At 40.1% G+C, this 25,725-nt stretch overlaps 1 protein-coding gene across 1 annotated transcript in view; it reads right to left on the bottom strand.

Moving 5' to 3' along the window:
• Positions 1-8,110: 8,110 nt before the first annotated feature.
• LOC124796366 (proteasome subunit alpha type-4) overlaps positions 8,111-25,725 on the bottom strand; it is a 28,119-nt gene continuing 10,504 nt past the window's right edge. The window contains exons 3-7 of the mRNA XM_047260525.1: positions 12,931-13,093; positions 12,678-12,844; positions 12,464-12,594; positions 8,421-8,544; positions 8,111-8,335 (exon numbers count right to left, since the gene is read on the bottom strand). Coding sequence (XP_047116481.1) covers positions 8,193-8,335; positions 8,421-8,544; positions 12,464-12,594; positions 12,678-12,844; positions 12,931-13,093 — 728 coding nt within the window. The 3' untranslated portion in view covers positions 8,111-8,192. The remainder of the gene's footprint in view (positions 8,336-8,420; positions 8,545-12,463; positions 12,595-12,677; positions 12,845-12,930; positions 13,094-25,725) is intronic.

The following is a 25,725-nucleotide window of genomic DNA, read 5'->3' as shown; positions in this document are numbered from 1 at the left end:
TATTGCTGTTTATCGTATCGCGACATTGCTGCTCGCGTTGGTCGAGATCCAATGACTGTTAGCAGAACATGGAATCGGTGGGTTCAGGAGGGTAATACGGAACGCCGTGCTGGATCCCAATGGCCTCGTATCACTAGCAGTCGAGACGACAGGCATCTTATCCGGATGGCTGTAACAGATCGTGCAGCCACATGTCGATCCCTGAGTCAACAGATGGGGACATTTGCAAGACAACAACCATCTGCACGAACAGTTCAACAATGTTTGCAGCAGCATGGATTATCAGCTCGGAGACTATGGCTGTGGTTACCCTGGATGCTGCATCACAGACAGGAGTGCCTGCAATGATGTACTCAACAACGAACCTGGGTGCACGAATGGCAAAACATCATTTTTTCAGATGAATCCAGGTTCTGTTTACAGCGTCATGATGATCGCATCCCTGTTTGGCGACATTGCGGTGAACACATATTGGAAGCATGTATTCGTCATCGCCATACTGGCTTATCAACCGGCATGATGGTATGGGGTGCCGCTGGTTACACGTCTCCGTCACCTCTTGTTCACATTGACGGCACTTTGAACAGTGGACATTACATTTCAGATGTGTTATGACCCGTGGTTCTACCCTTCATTTGATCCCTGCAAAACCCTACATTTCAACAGGATACTGAGCGTCCGCATGTTGCAGGTCCTGTACGGGCCTTTCTGGATACAGAAAATGTTCGGCTGCTGCCCTAGCCAGCACATTCTCCAGATCTCTCACCAATTGAAAACGTCTGGTCAATGGTGGCCGAGCAACTGGCTCATCACCATATGCCAGTCACTACTCTTGGTGAACTGTGGTATCATGTTGAAGCTGCATGGGCAGCTGTACCTGTAAACGCCATCCAAGCTCTGTTTGACTCAAAGCCCAGGTGTATCAAGGCTGTTATTACGGCCAGAGGTGGTTGTTTTGGGTACTGATTTCTCAGGATCTATGCACCCAAATTGCGTGAAAATGTAATCACTTGTCAGTTCTAGTATAATGTATTTGTCCAATGAATACCCGTTTATCAGTTGCATTTCTTCTTGGTGTAGCAATTTTAATGGCCAGTAGTGTATATTTACAACTAAAGGAAGTGATGACTTGCATCGTCATTACTTCTTTGATTTATAGACTGAACAGTAGGGGTGAACAACCACATCCATGTCTTGCACCCCTATTAATCCCAGCGCTTTGTTCTTTGTCTTCCACTCCTTGTTCCCTCTTGGTTTTTCTACATACTGTATTATTAAGTGCCATGTCAGAACTGGTTCTCTGGTGCCTTTAGCTTTCCTAAACATAAAATGATTATCATCTAACAGATCCTCAATTTTCTTTTCCATTCTTCTTGTCAGCGACTTATATGCATGAGCTGTTAAGCTGATTGTGCTATAATTCCCGCACCTGTGAGCTCTTGCAATCTTTGAAACTGTATGGATGGCGTTTTTTTCCAAAATTCTGATGATATATTGCCTGTCATACATTCTACACAACAACATGGTCATTTTGTTGCCACTTCCCTAATGACACTACAAATTCTGATGGAATGTTATCTATCCCTTATACCTTACTTGATCTTAAGTCCTCCAAAGCTCTCTTAAATTGTGATTGTTATACTCTATCTTATATATCTTGCCCATCACCTTCTGTTTCTTCTTCTATCATGTCATCACCCAAGTAGTCCCCCCTCACAGAGGCCTTCACTATACTCCTTCCACTTATCCATTCTCTTCTCTCCATTTAACAGTGGAATGCCGTTTGCTCTCTTAATGTTACTGCCCTCGCTTGTAATTTCACCAGACATTGTATTGACCCGACTGTAGGCTGAATTATTCTTTCCAACAATCATTTCTTTTCTAATTTTTTAATGTTTTTCATACAGCCATTTCACTTTAGCTCCCCTGCACTTACTATTTATTTCATTCCTACATGACTTATTTCTCTATCCCTGAACTTCCCTGAACATTTTTGTACTTTCTTCTTTAATCTTACTGCTAAATCTGATGGGGATGCAATGGGTAGTTTCCCTTGTTAGTATTTCCATCTCTTCATCCTAACTAGTCTCTTGAACTTCAGCCTAGTCTTCATCGATATTAAATTGTGATATGAGTCTTTATCTTCTGCTGGATACACCTTAAAATCCAATATTATAATGAATTTTGGAATCTCTGCCTGACTATGATGTAATGTAACTGAATTTTTCCCATATCTTCTGGCCTTTTCCAAGGATACCTCAAGTCATTCTCCTCTCTCATTCCTACCATCAAGCCTATATTCTCCTATAACCGTTTCTTACTCATTTAGCATCTTCATGTATCTTCTCTATCCCTTCATCTTCCACTTACTACGTCGGCATGTATACCTTCTTCACAGTTACCTTCCTTGCAGCTATGTTTTTCTTTTTAGTTTCTGTAACTGTTCTTTTTAGATATGTCCATTCCTCTTCAACTGAAATGCCTACTGTTCTATTCATTAATACAGTATCTACAACCTCAGACAACTTGAACTGTTTCTCTTCCTTCCTCGGAAGAACTCCCCACTGCACTCGACTCAAGATTTAGTGGTAAAATGGCCCAATTCAGAGCCTGTTAGCAACTGAAAACAGATCAAGCATGACAACAGAAGGAAGGTGAACATAACTGTGAAAAAAGAAGCAAAACGGAAACAGTGACTGGCCCAAGCTCAAGATGAGCAATACTGAGCGCACTTTAAGTTCTGTAACAAGCTCTTTCTTCAACCTCAACCTGAATTGCTTCCTATCACTTAGACACCTTTGCAGAGTGTGTTCATATCTTATCCACATCAGCTGCCAAAATTCTCGATAACATCTCTGTGGTAGCCCCTTGCAGTACCAAAACCCTGCTCCTGCTGATACCAATCACAACATAACCTCTTATCAATTACGCAAACATAAGCTAGAAAAAACACTATCCCCATGCTTCTCACTACCTCACATGCTTAAATATACTGAGCCATATTGCTTTCTCTGCATAAAACAAAATCACGTTACGAGAACATTTAACTGTAACAGTATGATAGTATTCCTTTTTTTTTAATTTAACTACTCTCATCTAAGGAGCCACTTAGAATTACTACTACACATTGAAATAATGACTAAATTTAGCTTCACATCCTGAAAAATAATTACTCACAGTTAACTGCTTCTATACTATTAGACAATGAAGTACACCGCTTGCTCATGACACCCATATTGCCCCTACAACCAGACACAAACTAACAGTGATCTTTACACCTCTTCAGAAATATGATCTGTGTTCACCTGTTGCACACTGAACTTAACAAGCACAACTAAACCCCTGGCAAAATCTACTTAATTTCCATGATGTCACAGTCAAACGAAAATAAAAAAAAATATTGCTCTCACCTCTCAATGTGTCAACAAAACTGCATGCCTGCAATGTCAAGTCATCTTCTTCATACATGTGTGGCAGTCGTAGGCACTCTCCGCTGTTGCCAAATGGTGTCTTAATTGGCTTTAAGATGCCCTGCTGATATCACTCTGTAGAGTGCCAACAGCACTCAGTAGGGCGAGCGGACCAGGGACAGGCTAGTGGGAACCAGTGACACTAGTGGTCAAGAGAAATATTTTACTAGATTTCAAATAACCATCTTGTCATCAAGACTGTGACATAGAAATGTCCCACTCTGGTGCAACAGGCCAGTGATGGCTAGCAGATGGCTGGCTTCTGTCCTAGCCGAGAGATACATGCATCAGCACCCTGTGTTATGATGTCAGACAGGGCAACAGATTGTGGTTTGTTAGTAGGCCATGGGCTCGTTTCAGCAGCACGTTTCTTCTATTGCAGTGACTGGATTGTACTGTCAGACACCTGCACCCACTCAGGCCCAGTCTGCGTCCACTGCGGAGGTGAGGTAGACTGCCATACACAGGACGCAAACCACTGCCCCATTTTGAGCCTGTTGGCATCAGGTGTGGAGGACAGGTCACTGGTGCTGTAGCACGAAGTCCCACAGGGGTGACTGAGTGCAGATGGTGGCTGGTCTAACAAAGTCTCAAACCCATGGCTGCAGCTGGCAGCACCTGGCCGACTTCCTGTCTAGTTTGACCCTGGCATTGGTGGTAAGGCTGGACTCCAAATGAATTTGTCTCAAAATTCAAAGTTATTTATGTGGCTCTAGTGTGCTTTCATTGCACTGTTAACCTGCCCCCAATCACTCAGCTAATAATATGTTTCTTGCCTTGGTGTGGTGACACCATCCTGCCCACACCGGGCATTACCGCTGTGTTGCAAGTTTTCCCATGCATGGTTGACCTACCCTTTTGAGTATGTGTCATTATGAATCTTATGTCACCACACTGCATTTACCTGTACAGAGTAGCTAATGCAATCCTTCACTGTGGCTTTCTTACAAGTTCCCAAAAGTGTCACTTAAAACTAGATAGTGACAGTACACTGTGGTACCAGCACATCTCATTATTAGTGACTCTCTCTCATCTGTCTCCTCCTCTTCAATACACAAACACTCACTTCCAACACAAAATAAGAACATTTGTTCTGAAAGTATGGTGCAATCACCAAAGTGATGTCTTGTGTGACATCAGAAATCCATAGTCTAAATGCAAAGACTGACTTTTCTGGCCTCTTATTAGTGTGCAGACTGATTTCCCTCTGGTAAGAATGGGAGTAACACTTTAGTAGAAACTACTTTGTCCGCTTGTCTGACTACCACTCAGCCTGTGCTATCATGTTAACCCATTAATTTATACAAAAGAGTTCAGACATTCCTTTTGCAAGACCCTTGGAACTGTGTTGCTGATACACTAGTGCCAATATCGGCATCCTTTTTCTGTACTGTGGTAGCATGTTACAGTTCTCCAAGTACAAGGGTCACTCCAAAAGATATGCACACTATTTTTGAAAAATACAGTTTTCATTCTGCATGTGTGAAAGTTTTACAGAATGTAGATACGTCCTTCCCGCTTGTTTTCAAACTTAGTTCAACCCGTTCCCGTGAGTGGCATCATCACAGCATGTCTTCAGTATGGCTGCTACACTTTATGTTCATCAGAAGCAACGTGCTGTCAGATTCCTGTGCTGTGAAAACGAGACAGTGGGAAACATCCACAAGAGGTTGAAAAAGGTGTATGGAGATGCTGCTGTTGATTGCAGTACAGTTAGTCATTGGACAATCAGGTTACATGATGAAAGCGGGCACGGCAATATTGAGGATTGTCCTCGCAGCAGCAGGTCTCGTACTTCCCACTCTCCAGACAATGTGCAGAGCGTTAATGAATTGGTGGCTGCTGACAGACACATCACAGTGAACGAATTGTCAAGCTACGCTGGGATAGGGGAAGGAAGTGTTTGCAGAATACTGAAAGTTTTGGCATTAAAAATGGTTTGTGTCAGGTGGGTTCCCAGGATGTTGACAGTGGCTCACAAAGAAACACGAGAAACGGTATGCAGCGAACTTTTGGAACAGTACAAGAATGGTGGAGATGAATTTCTTGGAAGAATTGTGACAGGTGATGAAACATGGCTCCATCATTTTTCACCAGAGACGAAGAGGAAATCAATGGAGTGGCAGCATGCAAATTCAACCAAGGAAAAAAAAATTCAAATCCACACAACTACTGCTGGAAATGTTATGGCTACAGTGTTTTTCGATTCCGAAGGACTCTTGCTTGTGGACATCATGCCAAGTGGAACCACCATAAATTCTGATGCATATGTGACGACACTGAAGAAACTTCAAGCTCCACTGAGTCATGTTCGACCACATCAGCAAAAGCAGGATGTTTTGCTGTTGCACGGCAATGCACTGCCACATGTCAGTCAAAAAACCATGGAAGCAATCACAAAACTCAAATGGACAACACTGAAACACCCGCCTTACAGTCCTGACCTGGCTCCATGTGACTATCATCTCTTTGGGAAACTGAAAGACTCTCTTCGTGGAACAAGGTTTGAAGATGATGACTCCTTGTGCACATTGCCAAACAGTGGCTCCAACAGGTCAGTCCAGAATTTTACCGTGCGGGTATACAGGTGCTGGTTCCAAGATTGCGTAAGGCAGTTGAGAGGGATGGAAATTATGTGGAGAAATGAAAATATTGTTCCTAAAGGATGTATCTACACACTGTAAAACTTTCAAACATGTAGAATGAAAGATGGATTTAAAAAAAAAATAGTGTGCATTTCTTTTGGAGTGACCCTCATACAATATACTGAATGACAAACATAATACACATTCTGCATACAGCTTACATTGTTTATTTGATAACTCATTTCTTTTCTTTCTTTCCATAAGGCAAATCAGATACTCCTGAGCACTTAAGATATGGGCTAGCAATTGAAAATTTTTCTCAAATTTCGCATGATTTTATCTGATACTTGCACATCACTATGGTATAGCATTCTTGAAGACTTCAAATGACTATATGCTTACCCAGTGTTTCACATATTAGGTAGAAGACAGTAAATGACATGTCAGCTTTAGGCAACAGTTTTAGTTACCCAGAGCTTAAAAGGAAGCCACCTTTTTGAAAATTGGAAAATCTTTTCTTTTTGGATCTGCTGTACCCTTCAATACCCTCATTTCTCTGTCTCATAACATGCAAGCATACTTTCACATGTATGACATGTTACTGACTAATACATTTCAGGCGGTAATGTTCCAGTGGAAAACAACTAAATGTAACATATGGAAGGTCATATTCAATTGGGTACAGGTTTACAGCAAAATTAACAACACATTACCAAAGATCACATTCATACTCAAAACATGGAAAGACACATTTTGGTCTGTTACATATCAGCACTGAATTTACAGATTCCGGCACTTGTGCTAACCACTTCAAGCAAAAAGAATCAACAGACAAGATCATTCAGTAAACTTGTAAACAGTGAAAGTTAATCACAACAACTACAACATGCAGAAGACACAGAAGGACTCAAAGTTATAAAAAGTATTTTTTCAGTGATGGTCACGCACTAACACACACACACACACACACACACACACACACACACACACACACACACACACACACACAAGCAATAGCTGACAAACATCAGGTTATGGAATCGGATGTCCTTCTAGAGAGGAAGAAGACTGTAGAAAAACAGTATTTTGCTATTACCAATAACGGTCAACCTGAATATGATGCTGGGAGAAAGGCAGTACAACTATCTGTTGGAAATCAACAATTAAGTCAGACAAAATCAAGATTCCAAAACTATCTGGTGGCTTGGGCTTAGAAATTTTTGCTTCCAAAAATTGTTTTCCTCAGCCAGTTATCCAATATGTTTATGTTTCCTGCAGCCCCCCCCCCCCCCTCCCCCCACCACACTCTCTCTCTCTCTCTCTCTCTCTCTCTCTCTCTCACACACACATACGTACAATGCAATACCAAAGCAACATAAAGCCTGAGCTTTCAAAACTTGGAATTCCGTTTCTAAATATAAAGCAAAAAAAGAAGACAGCTTCAAAGGCTGCTGACATAGAAGATAAGGATTGTTGTATGCAATCATGAATCAAAGGAGAAGGTACAGAAAATAGAATAAAACAGAATGCTACAGTAAGCAGTAAATGAAATGAAACTGTCACTCTGAAGTTACCACTGACATGAAATTTTCTGGAAGATTATGTTGTAGCTTGAACTCACACCTTCATTCATAAAAGCCAACATCCTGCTTACCGAGGCCTCCAACCGTATCTCATGGCTTCACACTGTTACGATTTCCTTTTGAAACTCAATATACTTCTTTCTGTAAGTACTCACAGATTGATGCTGTAAGTCAGTCTGTGGGTTGTGTCTGGATGGTAAATTGGCAAAGCACTACCACAAAAATAAAGAAACAGATTCAATTTCTGAACCCGCACAAAGTTGCTTTCTTCCAGGAAGGTTTTGTATGAAGTAATGAATGAGACATATTGTAAGCAAATAAGAGCAAGAAAGAAAACAGACTAAGAATGATGGTTAAGAGCAAAAGTAAATGCACAGATATAAAAAGTCAGGTAAACTTTGGTAAAGTAAATCAATAAAACAGAAGATATAAACAGGAGGTGGGAAAAAGGGTTAAACTGGACTTCAGTAAATTGTGCAAAAGAATATTTTTTATATTTCTGGAAAACCGTACTTCAGAAAAATTTAAATATAACAATTAGAAATAAAATTATTTTATGACTTTTGTTTTTCCTTTCTTGCTGCTTCTGCTTCTGCCTCTTCCTTTTCAAATGCTGCTATTAAATCTTCTACTTCTTTAGCTGGTAAGATGCATATTTTTGTTTTCCCATTTTCACGTGTCAGTGTTGCCATTTCAACTGAAATGAATAATTTCAATAGCTTAGATTATCTGTTCCTTGTTCAACGTATACAAATTGCCTTTGATAGCAAGTTCATCATTACCCTTTTCTGCAGTAAGTTTTGTCATGTCCAGAGTTTTGCTAAGGACTTTTATAGCTAAGGCCTGGGCATCCTTCAGTGTTGTTTCACCTTCCTTGTACTCCTGCTTTAAACTGGATACAGCAGCCTAAAATGCAAGTGAAGTAAAAATTAAAAATTTTACTTAATAAAAACATATTTTGTTCTAAAATATTATGTCATTATCAGTCCTGTAGATATGACTACTCTTTTTAGCAAACCAAGTGCTATGTAACACTATCGCTTATTCTAACATGTTTCTAAAACATTCTTAAAGGCAATTATTAAAATAGAATTTTAAAAAACCAGGACAAGCAGAGAAGACACTTATCTTCCATCAAGTAAATTAAAATTATTTGGATAACAATAAAGGAAATTCCTGGATGGAGCAACATGCAAAATAAGGAAACGGGAGCCACTCACCTGCTGTGGATCAATGCAACCACTCACCTGCCGTGGATCGATGCATGGAGCACAGTAGAGCAACAGAAAACAGCATTCACACTAGCTCTCGAGCACTACCTCTCTTTCCAGCAAAAGTACACACACACACACACACACACACACACACACACACACACACACACACACACACACAACCACACAACCACGTAAATGCACCAGCAATCATTTCAAAGAAGTCTGAAAAACTCATCAATGCAACTTTATGTACATGTAGATACTTTTACAACTATCAGTGGTTGATACCCAAGGAATGCAGGAAGTAAGTACTCGCCAATAATATGGACACAGTAGTGTTAAAAGCTGATACCATTGGGACAGATTATATGACTGCATTTTTTACAAGCTTCAAAATATGAGATGCGATGGGAGACCTTAAATTCCTATGTTTACATTCCTTAATTACAGCAGCACAGTTGAAGGATTGGGGAGGTGGTCTCCTCTGCAATTCACACACGAAGATGGTTGCTCACATGGCTGGTTTTCATAATGTAGCCAAACAGTCTCCATAAATTGAGTAGATTACACTCCAGGATGTATATGCACCAAGTGTTAGCATTTAAAACATGGTATCTGGTGTGTTAAATACAGTTTTAATTCACAATGATAGAACAAGACATTCTCAGGAAGCTAATCATCATCAAAAGTGAGGATTGAACACTCCTGTGTCAACTTCATTGTCTGGCTGGCCTCAATGTAGCAAATGACATACGAAGTGAACTCTTCACTTCTCATAGTTTTCACATAATTACTCTTCTGTCTATAGCATTATATCCTGCTGAAAAATCAAAAACCCTATTTCACGCTCAGGCTCTTATGGCATGGTACAGTAACAGGTACATTACTAAGTTAGTTATACTCCTGACTGATTTGGATACAGTGTTTTAATTAACACTGAACCGCTCCACAACCTGCCAAGGGTAGAGGTTTCTCCAAATACAGTTTCGAAGTTCTTCAAAGAGAACCTCGGCATATAGCAGATAGAATAAACCCTCCATCAGACTGGCTGCAAACCAGGAACTCAGGGGAAAAGTTCCTGCATTTCACTTTATTTTTGTTTTTCTCTCATGGTATGACCATGGAGGTATAGTTCTTAGGGTCACAACTGCACTGAAAAAGTTGGGTATGTCTGAAGAGAGAGCTGGAGCCCCACAGCCACCGGTTGTCTCCGATTGCTCCAGGTATCTATCTAGGTATCTGTCGTGATATTGCCTGCTCCGAACATGAGATCTATCTCCCCTCCCCCCACAAAATGTGCACCACTCAGCCCCACCAACAATGACTTCCTGGCCTGAAGGCCATTGCCCAGAGCCCACATGCCCCCAAACAGAGAGACATCTACTCCTCTGCACGCACAGAGAGGTCACAGCTTGGGTGTAAATAGTGGGTTCCACGTGTAGCCAAGGAACTTTTTCTCACACACACACACACACACACACACACACACACACACACACAATGGCCCAAGGGGGCCCTTCCAAAGGAAATACCCCAGCATTCAACTTAAACGATTTGCAAAAATCATGGAAAACCTAAATCTGGATGTCTCAATGAGGGTAACTGTAGTTCTCCCGAACACAAGAAGAGTGCCTTACCACTGTGCCAGCTCACTTGGACCTGCAACCCAAGTTTCCTCAAATGACAATTCAGTAACTAATGCAAAACAAAATCTTTATGGATTATGTTTCATTAAGATGAGCAGTGCAACTGACAACAATAACGTAAAAAATAAACAACAAACTAACCTTGTCCTAAACTATGCCACACATCATATGTTCCAAGTATCTCTCTTCTGACAAAACTTTGCCCACTGGTTTCAAATTTAAACTAACAGCATGGCCCTTAATGGGTAAGAAAGGGCTAGCAGAGGAAGATCTTGTGCTGAGGGCATTCAGTAAAACCTGTATCTACTGAAAGTTTCCAATCCGTTGGACTGACAAGAGTCATCTCATTTCTTGTCCATGAACGAAACACACACAGACAGATATGCATACATTAAATCCTCAGTATTCAAGGTAACTGGAACCGAGCAGGGGAAAACTACAATTACATGAAGAGTCACTGTTACTTTGCCTACACACAACTAAACTGCTACCTTTTTTATAGTCTTCCCTCTGTCCAGTCTTTTCAGGGCAAAAACTTTCATTATCAAAGAAACAAATTTCCTCTGATGTTTTTAAGATTCAGTGCTCATATTGGCAAAATATGGCACAAACAATAATAAACACACAGTACGATCTGACTAACCATACACACTGCATTGAGCCTGGCTAGACACTGGCTGACTGGCCACTGATGAAACAACAATAGCAGCTAAAGCAGGTATGATTTAAACACTGTATACTGTAAAGTCTTCTGGAAAAATTTAGTGCAAAAGATAAGAGAACTGTATAAAAATGATGTAATAAACAAAGACATGGGACAAAGGAATTTTATCAGCATTTGTAAATTAATATACAAGTCGCATCTCAGATGCGACCAAACCAAAGAACACTCAAAGAAAATTGTTTCTTTTGTAATGTAGAAGCTATGGTCTTCTTTGTGATAATAATGCTTTGTTTCTTATTGCTGCACAGATTGTAATATCTGTATGCTCTTGTTTTGATCGACTGATATAAGGTCTGTACTGCTGGAAATTGCATACATTTAATCTTTAAAATATCACTCCCTCTCTGTCTGAGTATTTGCACATGTACTTTCAGACAGAGATTCTCACTATTATCAGCCACTACTTACTAGATCACTAATTTTTTTCTTAATATGGCTAGAGTGGCCCACTTATTCAGAGAAAAAGTATGTCACTACTACTCATGATGAGTTGTTATGCAAGTACTACTATTAAGATTTTACAGAACTTCAGCAAATTTTAGGTATACCAGGCGCTGAGTATCTTCCAACACAAACGCAAATTACACGCTTATCTTTTGACAAAAGTAATAATTGTTCTCTTTAGGTCTAAACAAAAGCTACATAACATCAGCAACACATATAAAGGAGCACACTTTCCCTGTAAATATGAAAACATACTCTTGACTGAAAAATTGATGTTATGTGACGAGGGCAATGTCTCACTTAGATCATTGCTAGCCATTCTTTAGGAAATCCTCTTTACTGTGGAAGGAACAATGTTACATTAGGAATTCATACAACAATGTTGTAATTCTCTCTCTGTCATAACTAAGCAGGTATAAACTGTTGGCACTTGGTGTATAAAAGCCAGCAACTGCAAATAATGTTAAATTACACAACAAATATCATTTCATATTATTACATTAGTAAAACCCTTTTTCGAATTGCAATGTGCATGCAACATGGCTGCTGATCACACCCACTCCCTGCGTATTTTCGATTTTATCCATAATATTGTTCTGATTTTTTTTTTTAACTTATTAGTCATCTACCATCCACCTTGGATTCAACTTTCAATAGCCTTCTATTGTCCCTCCCTCCCCTACAGCATAGTTACATTGCCAGTGCTGCTTCCTTTCTTAATGCAGAACTGCAGCAGCAGAGGGCAAAATATATACAACAGTAAATAAGTTTCATTAATAAATCAAAATACTAACCGCACTATTGTTTCCAATGCATGTTGCCTTCCAACCACCATAGTTTCCACTAGGATCAGACTGATATAGCTGGTAACCATAATGCTTGTCCCATCCCATATACAGAATGGAAACACCAAATGGACGTTTACCTGGTGAAATGGCACACAGTAAGTATAAAATAAACTACAATCACAATCTGGTCCAAAAGAATGCTTTATGTGAGACATGATACCTCCATATTGTGTGTAAGCTTGCTTAACATCACAGAGCCAGGAAACTAGCTGTTCACACGGGATTGATTCTCCATACTGGATCAGGTAACGCTGAGCTATCATTCTAAGTTCATTTGTAAGTACATTAGCATCTGACGTTATGCCTGCCACACTGCACACCATATCACTGGAACACAAAACAAAAATTTTAATCCAGATGGCCTGTGATACCCCAAAAACAAAATTACAGTACAAACAGCTGTAAGAACTTACTCGTTAAGTTTGTATATTTTCTCTGAGAAAAAGACTTCATCAAGAAGTTTGTTTGTATTTCTTCTCTCAGCAGCTAACAAAATTCCATCATTGGCTAAAATTCCCAGGCAAGTGCCAGCATGGCTGATTGCTTCCATTGCATATTCAACTTGATAAAGTCGACCTGAAAGTGTTTTTAAAAATGATTAAATTCTTCATGCATCACTATAAAATCACAGTTCTGTAGCTTAATCATTATTATGCAGATTCCAATATTGTAGTGAATACTTGAGGACACTACACAACAAATCATTGGTCCACTGTCCAGAGCAGCAACAATTCAATTCAAGAGAAGAAATTACCCACACCTTTCCTTCATTGCACTAGGATTTACTGTAATTAATGTAGTCAGTGTATAGTTTATCTACAACAGACTACAAGAACAAGTCCAATACCTTTTCAACATCTTCACGCCCAAATTGATTCAGATAACCGATCACAATCCAAATGCAGCAATAATGCAAATTTATCACAATCTGGATCATGGCCTGTTTGAGCTTCATAACTTCCTGAGCTATTATGCTGGTGATGGTGGAGGTTGTTTCAGAGCACTCAACGGCATGCATACCAGACCCCTTTCAAAATTTGAAGCAATACTTAGAAAAAATAGTGTTTTTCTCATAAGTAAACTTCTTTGGGCAATGGTCGATAGACAAATTTGACACTTTAAAGACTACATAAATGTTTGTACATGGGTCCACAGACACTATACAGTTTTCGAAAGAAAACTGTTGTCCCTTGGGGGCTGCACAATTTTCAGTTTATTTGCTATTGGCCAATTGCAACTTCACGGTCATTATCAAGCAACATATTGCTTCATAATAACTATAAAGTCAAAAACGGCCTATAGCAAATAAACTGAAATTTGTGCAGCCCATAATGGATAATGTTTTATTTTGTAGAGCAAAGACTGTGTAGTTACTGGTCTGTACTACTATTGCTCTCAACTCTTAGTGATTTTTCAATTCTGTATAGCGTTAACAACAGGTATCTGTACGGATGCGTTGACCACAATATTATGACATCAGAGTATGCTAATATCTCAGTCTGTTGAAACCTCCTAGATGGCTTCACAGGTTAAGATTGGAAGGCTGCTTCTCCTTTTGCAACTGGGCTAGTTCTTGCGCACTGTAATTTCCAAAGGCACAACAAAGCTAAAAGTGTGCCCAAAAGCAATGTGTATAAGGCCACCCACCCACAGAGTGACTGGAAAGGAATGTAACAAGCAACTAGTTGCTGACTAGCTTGAAACACAGTTCCACAAACATGTCCGGCCAGAAACGAGAAACGGCAGTTGCCGTGTGCAAGTGTGGAGGAGAGGGAGTGTTGTTTGTTGCACCAGAGCATCTTTTTTTTGCTACACTTGGCATGTCGAGCACAGATTCAAGCTCAGAGGAATGAATGTGCGGTTCTCTATGATGATGATTATTACATATGAATAAGAAAACACAGAAAATTCTGGATTCATTCATACAGAATATGTAGCAGTCAAGGAGCGGTAACACACAGATTCAAAATTCATAGCTTTCTACAGAACAATTAAATACTGCTCCACTGATATGGCAGAATTGTTTTCTTCTGCCATAACACATCATGACATTTACTTTGAAAACCCAAACATATTGAGAGTTACATACATGGCAATGAGGTGATGGTGGTTTACACTAACTAAATCATTTGCATGTGGACAACATAATCAGTGACTTGTGGCTTTTCACTGTTCGTTTCCACTTGAGAACCTATTTTTACAGAACAAAAAAGGCTGCTAGTCACATAAAAGAATACTATCAGTATGATTTACAATTTTTTTGTACTTTTGCTTCCATTAACAAACCAGTAATTTTAAAATTTTATTGTAAACAACAGAAATACAGTACACTAAACATTACATGAAATTCTTTCCCCACTGCACACCACACTTTTTCTGTCAATTCTCTCCTGCAGTAGCTTTCTCTGTCAAATCTCTCTGCAGTAGCCTTCGAGCTTGGAGTTGAATAAGATGGGATTTTTTTCAACTTCCCATATGGAGCTAATGTTCTCAACCTGCTCATTCATCTTCAAATTAAATCAATACAGAGTTGTTTTCGAGGACATGACGCAACTAAGAGCACCTGGCAATGCAGGCATCAAGTCACCTGCAGCTGGTTGGCAATGTGTTGCAAGCAATTGATTGGTGAGACTCTGCAATCATGCCATCTCCAGAGCCCTATTTAACTGCACAGGAAGTGATTCACTGCTCGCCTGTTACCAACTCACATCAGCAAGAAATTGCTTTTGAGTAGCTCCGTGTGCGGAGGGCCTAAGGCTTGCAGTTTACACTTCTGTTACCATGAATTTTCATCAGTCTTGCACCGTGCATCCACCACTACCACTGATAGATCTATCCTTAAGAATACTCCATGACAGGGCACTGTTCCACCTCAGCGACAATTAGCTGTGTCATTCTGACTAACTTTTCCACAAAAGAAAACGTGAAAAAACATTGGTAGTTTTAGATCACTCAGATCTACAGGTCTTTTGGCAGTTTCATTAAAATATTTAACTATTTTCCTTTGTCAAACGATTTTTAGCAGAGTCATCTGTCAATTATATCACGTCTACCATTAATAAATGCCCCTCACCACCACCAGCACCACCACCACCACCACCAGGCACTCCTTACCAGTCATCTTTCCTCCAAACACACCAGCATTTGCAGTGCCACTATGATTATAAATATAAATTTATTTAGCCTAGCATTATTCAGGTCACAAGACCACCTCTTAAATAAAACCTGGCTTTCTTCATATTCTATACATATAATAACACAAGTGGCCTAACCTGTCATATTTTATTTGATACATAACATTTAAAATGAGATTACAACAGAAACAGTCACTGTTTAGAACAATGTGAAAAATCAATGGAATACAGAAATGGAGGGGGGGAGAGAGAGAGAGAGAGAGAGAGAGAGAGAGAGAGAGAGAGAGAGAGAGAGAGAGAGAGAGAGCGGTGCGGGTGGGGGGGGGTCGGCGAAAGGGGGGGGGGGAGATAATGTAGCTCCATCTTTATGTAATCATTTATCGAGGAAAATTAACTTTACAAGGAACAGGGATAAATGTGATTCTTCAGCCATGGTAAGGCAGCTACTCACCAGGTATGAAACCACACAATTATGAATGTGTCTGGTCCCCAAGATCAGAGGGGAGACAGGGTGGGGTGGGGAGAGGGTTTGTAGTGAGTTAGTACTCTCCCCTTTCCTAGTTAAAAACCTCATACTACTAATTCACAAAGAAGTAGCTGCACGGATAGACTTCATACTTGAACAGAATGGACTGAATGGGCCAATCTGACTGATTACCAGCAATGCATTAAGTCATAAAACAGACAAAAGCTTCAATAGGGGAATGTAGTATATATATTGGCAGCAAAATTTTTGTACACTGTATTGAGAATCAATACAAAACACTAGAATTTATGTAAATCCTCACATTCAAAACTGCATGAATGACTGAACTTTTTACGCTACAAACTGTTCCAAGTCTCATTGCAACCATTATCTTAATAATCAACTTTTCTGATACATTTTGCTTCCTGTCTTAATACTGTTTCAGCATCTGTATTGGATTTAGTAACAGCAATAAAACATAAATGACTATTCTGAGCAAAAAAGGTTATTATTAAATGCGACATCATTTCTGAAAACAGGGTGGTAAGAGGAGTCGCCTGAAACTGAAATACTTTCTTCCTATCTTTATGATATATTTTTTCCCACATTTGCATGACAGTAACCAGGTAATGCATAGATGTAGCATTCCTGTAAGGGATAGGCAAAAATAATGCTTCAAACTTCATTTGTTATGCTCGCTTAGCTAATTGTTAAAATCACTGGTTACACTGAGAATAAGAAAAACTGTAGCATGTTATGACAGACTCTGGCCTGTTCTACCCGTCACATGACTTAGCAGCAGAAATAACTCAAACAGCATTCACAGTTAGTTCAGGCAATTACAGTTAATTCAGGAAATATTGTTTTCAATTTAAGCAGGATGTCAAAGATGAAAGCATCAAATTATTTACTGAACTCTGGTAATGTATCATGACCTCACAAATATTCGTAACATATTTACAGTTACTGACCAGACCAGGACTTCACAGCCAGCATGCTGTGAGAGCAGATGGTGGATTCAGGCCTGTGGGACGTGACTACTGTACTCCTCCATCCAGGGTGAGGAGACGTGTGTAAACAAGGAAATCAATCCCGAGGGAAATGTTTGGAGGAAACTAGACAGTCTTTGTGCTCCCTGTCGCATAGAAGATCAATTACTTCGACCTGCAGATTAACACAAATTGGGTGCTGGAAGCTTTTCATTTTCCCATTCAGTTGCACTGATAATCCTGTTTATTTTCCAACATGCCTAGTGCTCCCTCTGTAGACAAATTAATAAATACAATTACAAACCATTATTTTCTACACTTTCTTCAACACTGCCAACAAAGTTACATTCAGCTATATGCTTGTGATATCTACACCTCTGTAAAGTGCTAAATAATAAGCAACCAACTCTTTTGCAACCTGGCTCTTAACATCATCTGTCATTATCAGTGTGGGGGCAAGATTGTCATGTCCAATAACAACACTGCACAAAACTGTTCTACATGAAGTGGACACAAATGTCGAGCTGCAACTACCAAGCATTCTTTTATTAATCACCAACTGTGAAAGGGTGCAAGGACGTTGGTAGAAGTAGTTCAGTTCTGTAGCTCATCCAAATGGCAGATTCAACTGATTTTTCTTTCTCCTCTTCAGAGAACTTCCTTTTAAGTTTTATAACTTTTTTTAGATGCCTTGACATTTTCCATTTCTGTATTCTATGACAATTTAAGACAAGTAGTGCCTTTGGGCAGCAGCCTTTTAAGTAGTTGCAGGGGCAACAGTCTGGATGATTGACTAATCTGGCCTTGTAACATTAACCAAAACGGCCTTGCTGTGCTGGTACTGCGAACGGCTGAAAGCAAGGGGAAACTACAACTGTAATTTTTCCCGAGGACATGCAGCTTTACTGTATGATTAAATGATGATGGCGTACTCTTGGGTAAAATATTCCGGAGGTAAAATAGTCCCCCATTCGGATCTCCGTGCGGGGACTACTCAGGAGGACGTCGTTATCAGGAGAAAGAAAACTGGCGTTCTACGGATCGGAGCGTGGAATGTCAGATCCCTTAATCGGGCAGGTAGGTTAGAAAATTTAAAAAGGGAAATGGATAGGTTAAAGTTAGATATAGTGGGAATTAGTGAAGTTCGGTGGCAGGAGGAACAAGACTTTTGGTCAGGTGATTACAGGGTTATAAATACAAAATCAAATAGGGGTAATGCAGGAGTAGGTTTAATAAAGAATAAAAAAATAGGAGTGCGGGTTAGCTACTACAAACAGCATAGTGAACGAATTATTGTGGCCAAGATAGACACAAAGCCCATGCCTACTACAGTAGTACAAGTTTGTATGCCAACTAGCTCTGCAGATGAAGAAGAAATAGATGAAATGTATGACGAGATAAAAGAAATTATTCAGGTAGTGCAGGGAGACGAAAATTTAATAGTCATGGGTGACTGGAATTCGTCAGTAGGAAAAGGGAGAGAAGGAAACATAGTAGGTGAATATGGATTGGGGGGGAAGAAATGAAAGAGGAAGCCGCCTTGTAGAATTTTGCACAGAGCATAACTTAATCATAGCTAACACTTGGTTCAAGAATCATAAAAGAAGGTTGTATACATGGAAGAATCCTGGAGATACTAAAAGGTATCAGATAGATTATATAATGGTAAGACAGAGATTTAGGAACCAGGTTTTAAATTGTAAGACATTTCCTGCGGCAGATGTGGATTCTGACCACAATCTATTGGTTATGAGCTGTAGATTGAAACTGAAGAAACTGCAAAAAGGTGGGAATTTAAGGAGATGGGACCGGGATAAACTGAAAGAACCAGAGGTTGTAGAGAGTTTCAGGGATAGCATAAGGGAACAATTGACAGGAATGGGGGAAAGAAATACAGTAGAAGAAGAATGGGTAGCTCTGAGGGATGAAGTAGTGAAGGCAGCAGACGATCAAGTAGGTAAAAAGACGAGGGCTAATAGAAATCCTTGGGTAACAGAAGAAATATTGAATTTAATTGATGAAAGGAGAAAATATAAAAATGCAGTAAATGAAGCAGGCAAAAAGCAATACAAACGTCTCAAAAATGACATCGACAGGAAGTGCAAAATGGCTAAGCAGGGATGGCTAGAGGACAAATGTAAGGATGTAGAGGCTTGTCTCACTAGGGGTAAGATAGATACTGCCTACAGGAAAATTAAAGAGACCTTTGGAGAGAAGAGAACCACTTGTATGAATATCAAGAGCTCAGATGGCAACCCAGTTCTAAGCAAAGAAGGGAAGGCAGAAAGGTGGAAGGAGTATATAGAGGGTTTATACAAGGGTGATGTAATTGAGGACAATATTACGGAAATGGAAGAGGATATAGATGAAGACGAAATGGGAGATAAGATACTGCGTGAAGAGTTTGACAGAGCACTGAAAGACCTGAGTCGAAACAAGGCCCCGGGAGTAGACAACATTCCATTAGAACTACTGATGGCCTCGGGAGAGCCAGTCATGACAAAACTCTACCATCTAGTGAGTACGATGTATGAGACAGGCGAAATACCCTCAGACTTCAAGAAGAATATAATAATTCCAATCCCAAAGAAAGCAGGTGTTGACAGATGTGAAAATTACCGAACTATCAGTTTAATAAGTCACAGCTGTAAAATACTAACGCGAATTCTTTACAGATGAATGGAAAAACTGGTAGAAGCCGACCTCGGGGAAGATCAGTTTGGATTCCGTAGAAATGTTGGAACACGTGAGGCAATACTGACCTTACGACTTATCTTAGAAGAAAGATTAAGAAAAGGCAAACCTACGTTTCTAGCATTTGTAGACTTAGAGAAAGCTTTTGACAATGTTAACTGGAATACTCTCTTTGAAATTCTGAAGGTGGCAGGGGTGAAATACAGGGAGCGAAAGGCTATTTACAATTTGTACAGAAACGAGATGGCAGTTATAAGAGTCGAGGGGCATGAAAGGGAAGCAGTGGTTGGGAAAGGAGTGAGACAGGGTTGTAGCCTCTCCTCGATGTTATTCAATCTGTATATTGAGCAAGCAGTAAAGGAAACAAAAGAAAAATTCGGAGTAGGTATTAAAATTCATGGGAAAGAAGTGAAAACTTTGAGGTTCGCCGATGACATTGTAATTCTGTCAGAGACAGCAAAGGACTTGGAAGAGCAGTTGAACGGAATGGACAGTGCCTTCAAAGGAGGGTATAAGATGAACATCAACAAAAGCAAAACGAGGATAATGGAATGTAGTCAAATTAAGTTGGGTGATGCTGAGGGAATTAGATTAGGAAATGAGACACTTAAAGTAGTAAAGGAGTTTTGCTATTTGGGGAGCAAAATAACTGATGATGGTCGAAGTAGAGAGGATATAAAATGTAGACTGGCAATGGCAAGGAGAGCGTTTCTGAAGAAGAGAAATTTGTTAACATCGAGTATAGATTTAAGTGTCAGGAAGTCGTTTCTGAAAGTATTTGTATGGAGTGTAGCCATGTATGGAAGTGAAACATGGACAATAACTAGTTTGGACAAGAAGAGAATAGAAGCTTTCGAAATGTGGTGCTACAGAAGAATGCTGAAGATTAGATGGGTGGATCACATAACTAATGAGGAAGTATTGAATAGGATTGGGGAGAAGAGAAGTTTGTGGCACAACTTGACTAGAAGAAGGGATCGGTTGGTAGGACATGTTTTGAGGCATCAAGGGATCACAAATTTAGTATTGGAGGGCACCGTGGAGGGTAAAAATCGTAGAGGGAGACCGAGAGATGAATACACTAAGCAGATTCAGAAGGATGTAGGTTGCAGTAGGTACTGGGAGATGAAGAAGCTTGCACAGGATAGAGTAGCATGGAGAGCTGCATCAAACCAGTCTCAGGACTGAAGACCACAACAACAACAACAACAACAACAACAGTGCCTTTGTAAACTGAACTTACTGAAATCGTTCAGTGTGTCATGATACACTACACATTTTGCTTTTTCATTTTTTTAAATATAAATAGATAAAATTCCTCCCACTGTGGATTGAAATGCACACACACTGTTGGAGTGACACAATGCTAACTCGTCATTGCTGTTCTTCAATGATACCGTTGTCAAAACTGACCCTCCCTTATTTTGAAGTTGGCGATGCTCCTGTTTTGTTGTGACCATATGCTGTGTGTGCCTTTCCCTACTCTCCACCACATTGCAACGAGTCTGCTTGCAAGTAAGAGTGTGAGCAGGCTCGAGTGCTCACACTCGAAATCAGTGAACTGTTAAGCCCTGTATTAGACTAATATGAGCATTTATGTGGCATATGTTTACAGAATCAGAGATAAGTGTCCCAGCAGCTAAATGTATCCAATGAAGTAGTTGATTAAAACTATGTATTCCAAGGCTTTGGATACACAATGTAAAATGATGATTAGTAATTAACCACGAAACAGTTGAGGATATCTATTCATAAAGATTAGTCAGATAATGCATTGTTTCAATTCCTTTACTACTACTGGTGTAGTGTTTGTTTTAACACGTTTTCCACAGAAAGTGCTTAGAAGTTCTGGTGGGCAACAGTTTATTTTAGTAAGAGTGTTGAATCGTACTGAAATACACAGCATTTCCAAATATTCTGTATGAATGAAGATAAAAAAACGTCACCTTACCTCAAGGTATGTGACTTTTTAGTGGATTTGTGGAAGACTTAATTTATGTCCCTTCCTGTCCAATGCCACATAACAACAGCAATTAAGGCAGTAACCCCAGACAGGCTGGCTACAGTATGGAGTGATTTTGACTATTGTCTAGCTTTCATGCACCCATTGTGAGACAAATGGAAATTGTGATCCTAAACATAATTGTAAACAGTACCCTAACGTACTATGTGCAAGTATATAAAAGATACACCCTTGTAAAATCTGAGTGTTGTTTTGAAAATAACTTTCTAGTCTTATGTGCAAGCTCAAATTTAACATAAGTTTCTGTCTTTAAGTAGAACATATAGTCCTTCGAATATGGATTAATCTTTTCGAAAGCCCTTTTCACCAGCTGAGACCTGAAAAGAAAGCCTCAAGAGCTTTTCCACTATGGTGTTGACACCACGGAACTTCAACAGAACATCACAGCTCATTAGCTATTCATAACAGAATAGGCGTGCCTAGTCCAGCATTACATATGTGATGCTCTGTCATGTCTAACCATTTTCTCTATTCACTACAATGTTCTGGCATTGGACTTTACTCCAAACATATATGAGTATCATGACTACTGTTAACTGACATTACTCTCTCCTCACGTACACAGTTGGAAAAGTTTTCTTTCAAACTGTAAACAATGAGGGATATTTGTTTCAGCAAAACCATGGACTTGTCAATAAATTCATGAATTATGGAATCCATTGCAAGCTCTCATCATTTTCAGCCCTCAAATTCTAAGCAGCCACATGTTTCAGCATCACAATCTGCCTATTTAAGGTTCCTGCAACCTATATTCCGTAAGTTGCCCTTCATGGGCTGTGAGAAATATCCTGTCTCACTGGTGCATAAGACAGCAGTGTTTTTGTTCTGCATCTTGGTGTGCCTGTTGCTATGGTTTATTTACCAACTGTCATTTTCATTTGTAGTACACTGTTTCTATTTGAGTTTACATATTGTCACCTTGTCACACACACTAGAAAAATGGGGTGCAAAGTAGAGAAACCTTAGTATTTCCAACATATTATTATGTTTGATTTCAAATGGGAAAGTGACAGCAGTGGAGGCAGCCAGAAACATTTGCGCCACCAATGGGAATTATCCCACTGGACAGAGCATGTGAAGAAAATAGTTTTCTCGTTTCAAGGAGGATTGTTTTAACATTAGTGATTCTCCACATTCAGGAAAACTTTGGTGTTTGCTGAAGATCATTTAAACACTTGATCCACAATGATTCTTGCCAGTGTACTCAAGAACGCATATGTGATGAAATGTGATTATTACACCACAGTGCGATATTTGCATGCATTGGGAAAGGTTCAAAAATCAGGTGCATGGATACCACATGTTCTGAGTCAAAATCACAAATATCAGCGGGTGGCCACATAAGCACCTCTGCTTGCTCATCAAATGACTTATGAACAACTCCGACGTTTCCTATACTTTATCATTACTGATTACTAGAAATGGTCTTTATGCTAACATATGGAAAGAAGTGTGTGGTTGAGCCCAAACAAAGCAGCAACTTCCCCTAAAAAGACCTGTGTGCATCCACAAAAGACAATGTTATACATCTGGTGGAACAGAGATAGTGTAGTGTATCACAAATTGCTTCCCCACAGTGTAACCAGCACTGCTGACCTTTATTGTCCATGACAGATGTCTTGCAGATGCAGTCCAAGAACAACAAGTAAGACTGCATGAAGTGATGCTACTCGATGATGCCACTGGCTTGCATTCTGGTAGACTGACAACAAACACTAGACGGGAGTCAACTTGGAAAGTCATTTCACATCTACCTTATTCACCTGACACTGCACCATTAGATTTTCTCCTTTTCCGCTCTCTATCGAACAACCCTCAAGGAATGTCCTTCTCAATGAAAATGTGCTTCGAACATGGCTTGACAAGTTCTTTGCCTCAAAAGACGTGATTTCTACAGTTGGAGAATTGAAAAATTACTCCAGCATTGGCAGACTGTTGAAAATAGTGAAGGAGAATATATTATTGTTGACTAAAGTCTGTGTTATAGGTATCTGTTGTCTTTAGTAAACTCATGGAAAAACATCACGAACTCATGCACCAGCCTAATAAAAATAAAAAATACTGTCCCATATGTTTAAAGGCCAGAACCCTCAGCGATATATCTTACTTTGTCAAGCTTTTACATTGTGCTTGCCTGTATGCCAAAGTTAAACACTGGAGGTTGCTTATAAATATTTGTCTCCTCAGTTTTCTTCTTTACCATCGGACAGATCGTGGCTTTGAGAGAATAAGTAAAAGAAAATGTCATGTACCAAGAAATCAGTAACAAAGGCTACAAATCATAGATTATGCAACTTAACTCATCTATATTAGGCTTCCCTCGGAAAAGATGAGTGACACAACAGCTACGGTAGACTATGCAGGATTAAATGTATTCTTACTTCTCTTATTTGTTTATCTTTCAGCTGCAATGGTGAAAATGAAAGTCCAGAGTGAGAGTGCTGAACTTTCAATAATATCTGATAATCGCTTGATCTTGCGTCACCAAAAGTAAGATTATGTACATAAGGAGTGCAGCTCCACAAATGTCTGAATTACTTCTGATTGTGACAAACCCTTTTCAAACTTTCCTCCTTGTGTCATTATATCAGCTTGTTAATAGAAGTGACTAATTATATTTACATCAGCTGGGAGCAAATTTTGCCTGGGTTACTCATAGGATATTTGTATGTGTGATGAGAAGAAGCAATATTTGTGTAGACAAGAAATGGGAGACTTGATAACCTCAAATTTCATTGTCACTAGTTTGCTTCCATCAAGTTCTAGCAGATTGGGGGTAGGTGACTGGGGGTAGGGGGGGGGGGGGGGGGGGATACACAAGTAACAGCAGCAAGTCATGATACTGTGATTCTCAAACAGATAATGTAACTGAGATGTTTGAAATGAATGGTTCTGTAGGACATCCCAATCATACAGACTATAATCAGTGATGGACTGTGTTGACAAAGTTAAGCACAGGGTTTTTTTTTTTGGGCGGTCAACTACTGAGGTCATTAGCGCCCAGTCACAATTGATAGAGCACATAGAATATAGAATCTAGTAAAACTCAAGGGGGGGGGGGGGGGGACACCAGAAAGTTCTTACAAAGATGCAGATAAAATAAGTGAAAGAGTTAGATGTCTTTGGATAAGCCAGTCAAAGTAATAAAACGAAGAACACGAGCAGCTGCTCGAGCGTCATCAGCTAAAATATCCTGTAAAGTAGATGGCAGAGGCAGGACAACACGAGATTGACTAAAACGGGGACATGACAATAAAACATGGCGCACTGTTAATACATGACCACAAGGGCACTGCGGGGCTGGGTCACCGGAGAGCAGGTAGCGGTGGCTAAACCGGCAATGCCCAATCCGCAACCTGGTCAGAAGGACCTCTTCTCGCCGAGATGGTCGGGAGGAGGTTGTCCAAGCAGTTGGGAACGGTTTTACTTCCCAGAGCTTGTTTCCTTGAAGTGAGGACCAAGCATCCCACCACAACGATACAAGCCTCTTACAAACAACCCCACTAACATCAGATGACGGGACACAATGGGAGGCGGGCCGAGGCAGGAGGACTGCAGCCTTGGCTGCAGCATCAGCAGCCTCATTCCCAGGCATTCCTACATGGCCCGGAACCCACAGAAAGCTGACAGGAGAGCCACCATCAGCAAAAGAATGGAGGGACTGCTGGATCCGTTGCACCAAGGGATGGACCGGATAAGGAGCTCCAAGGCTCTGAAGAGCACTGAGTGAATCAGAGCAGAGTACATACGATGAATGGCGGTGGCGGCGGGCATACTGAACGGCCTGATGGAGAGCAAAAAGCTCGGCCGTAAAGCTGGAACACTGGTCGAGGAGCCGGTATTTAAAGGTGACGGCCCCGAAGACAAAGGCACAGCCGACACCATCGTCAGTTTTGGAGCCA

Source organism: Schistocerca piceifrons, chromosome 4 (assembly GCF_021461385.2).
Source record: "Schistocerca piceifrons isolate TAMUIC-IGC-003096 chromosome 4, iqSchPice1.1, whole genome shotgun sequence".
NCBI lineage: Eukaryota > Metazoa > Arthropoda > Insecta > Orthoptera > Acrididae > Schistocerca > Schistocerca piceifrons.
This window is presented reverse-complemented; position numbering and strand designations above follow the sequence as displayed.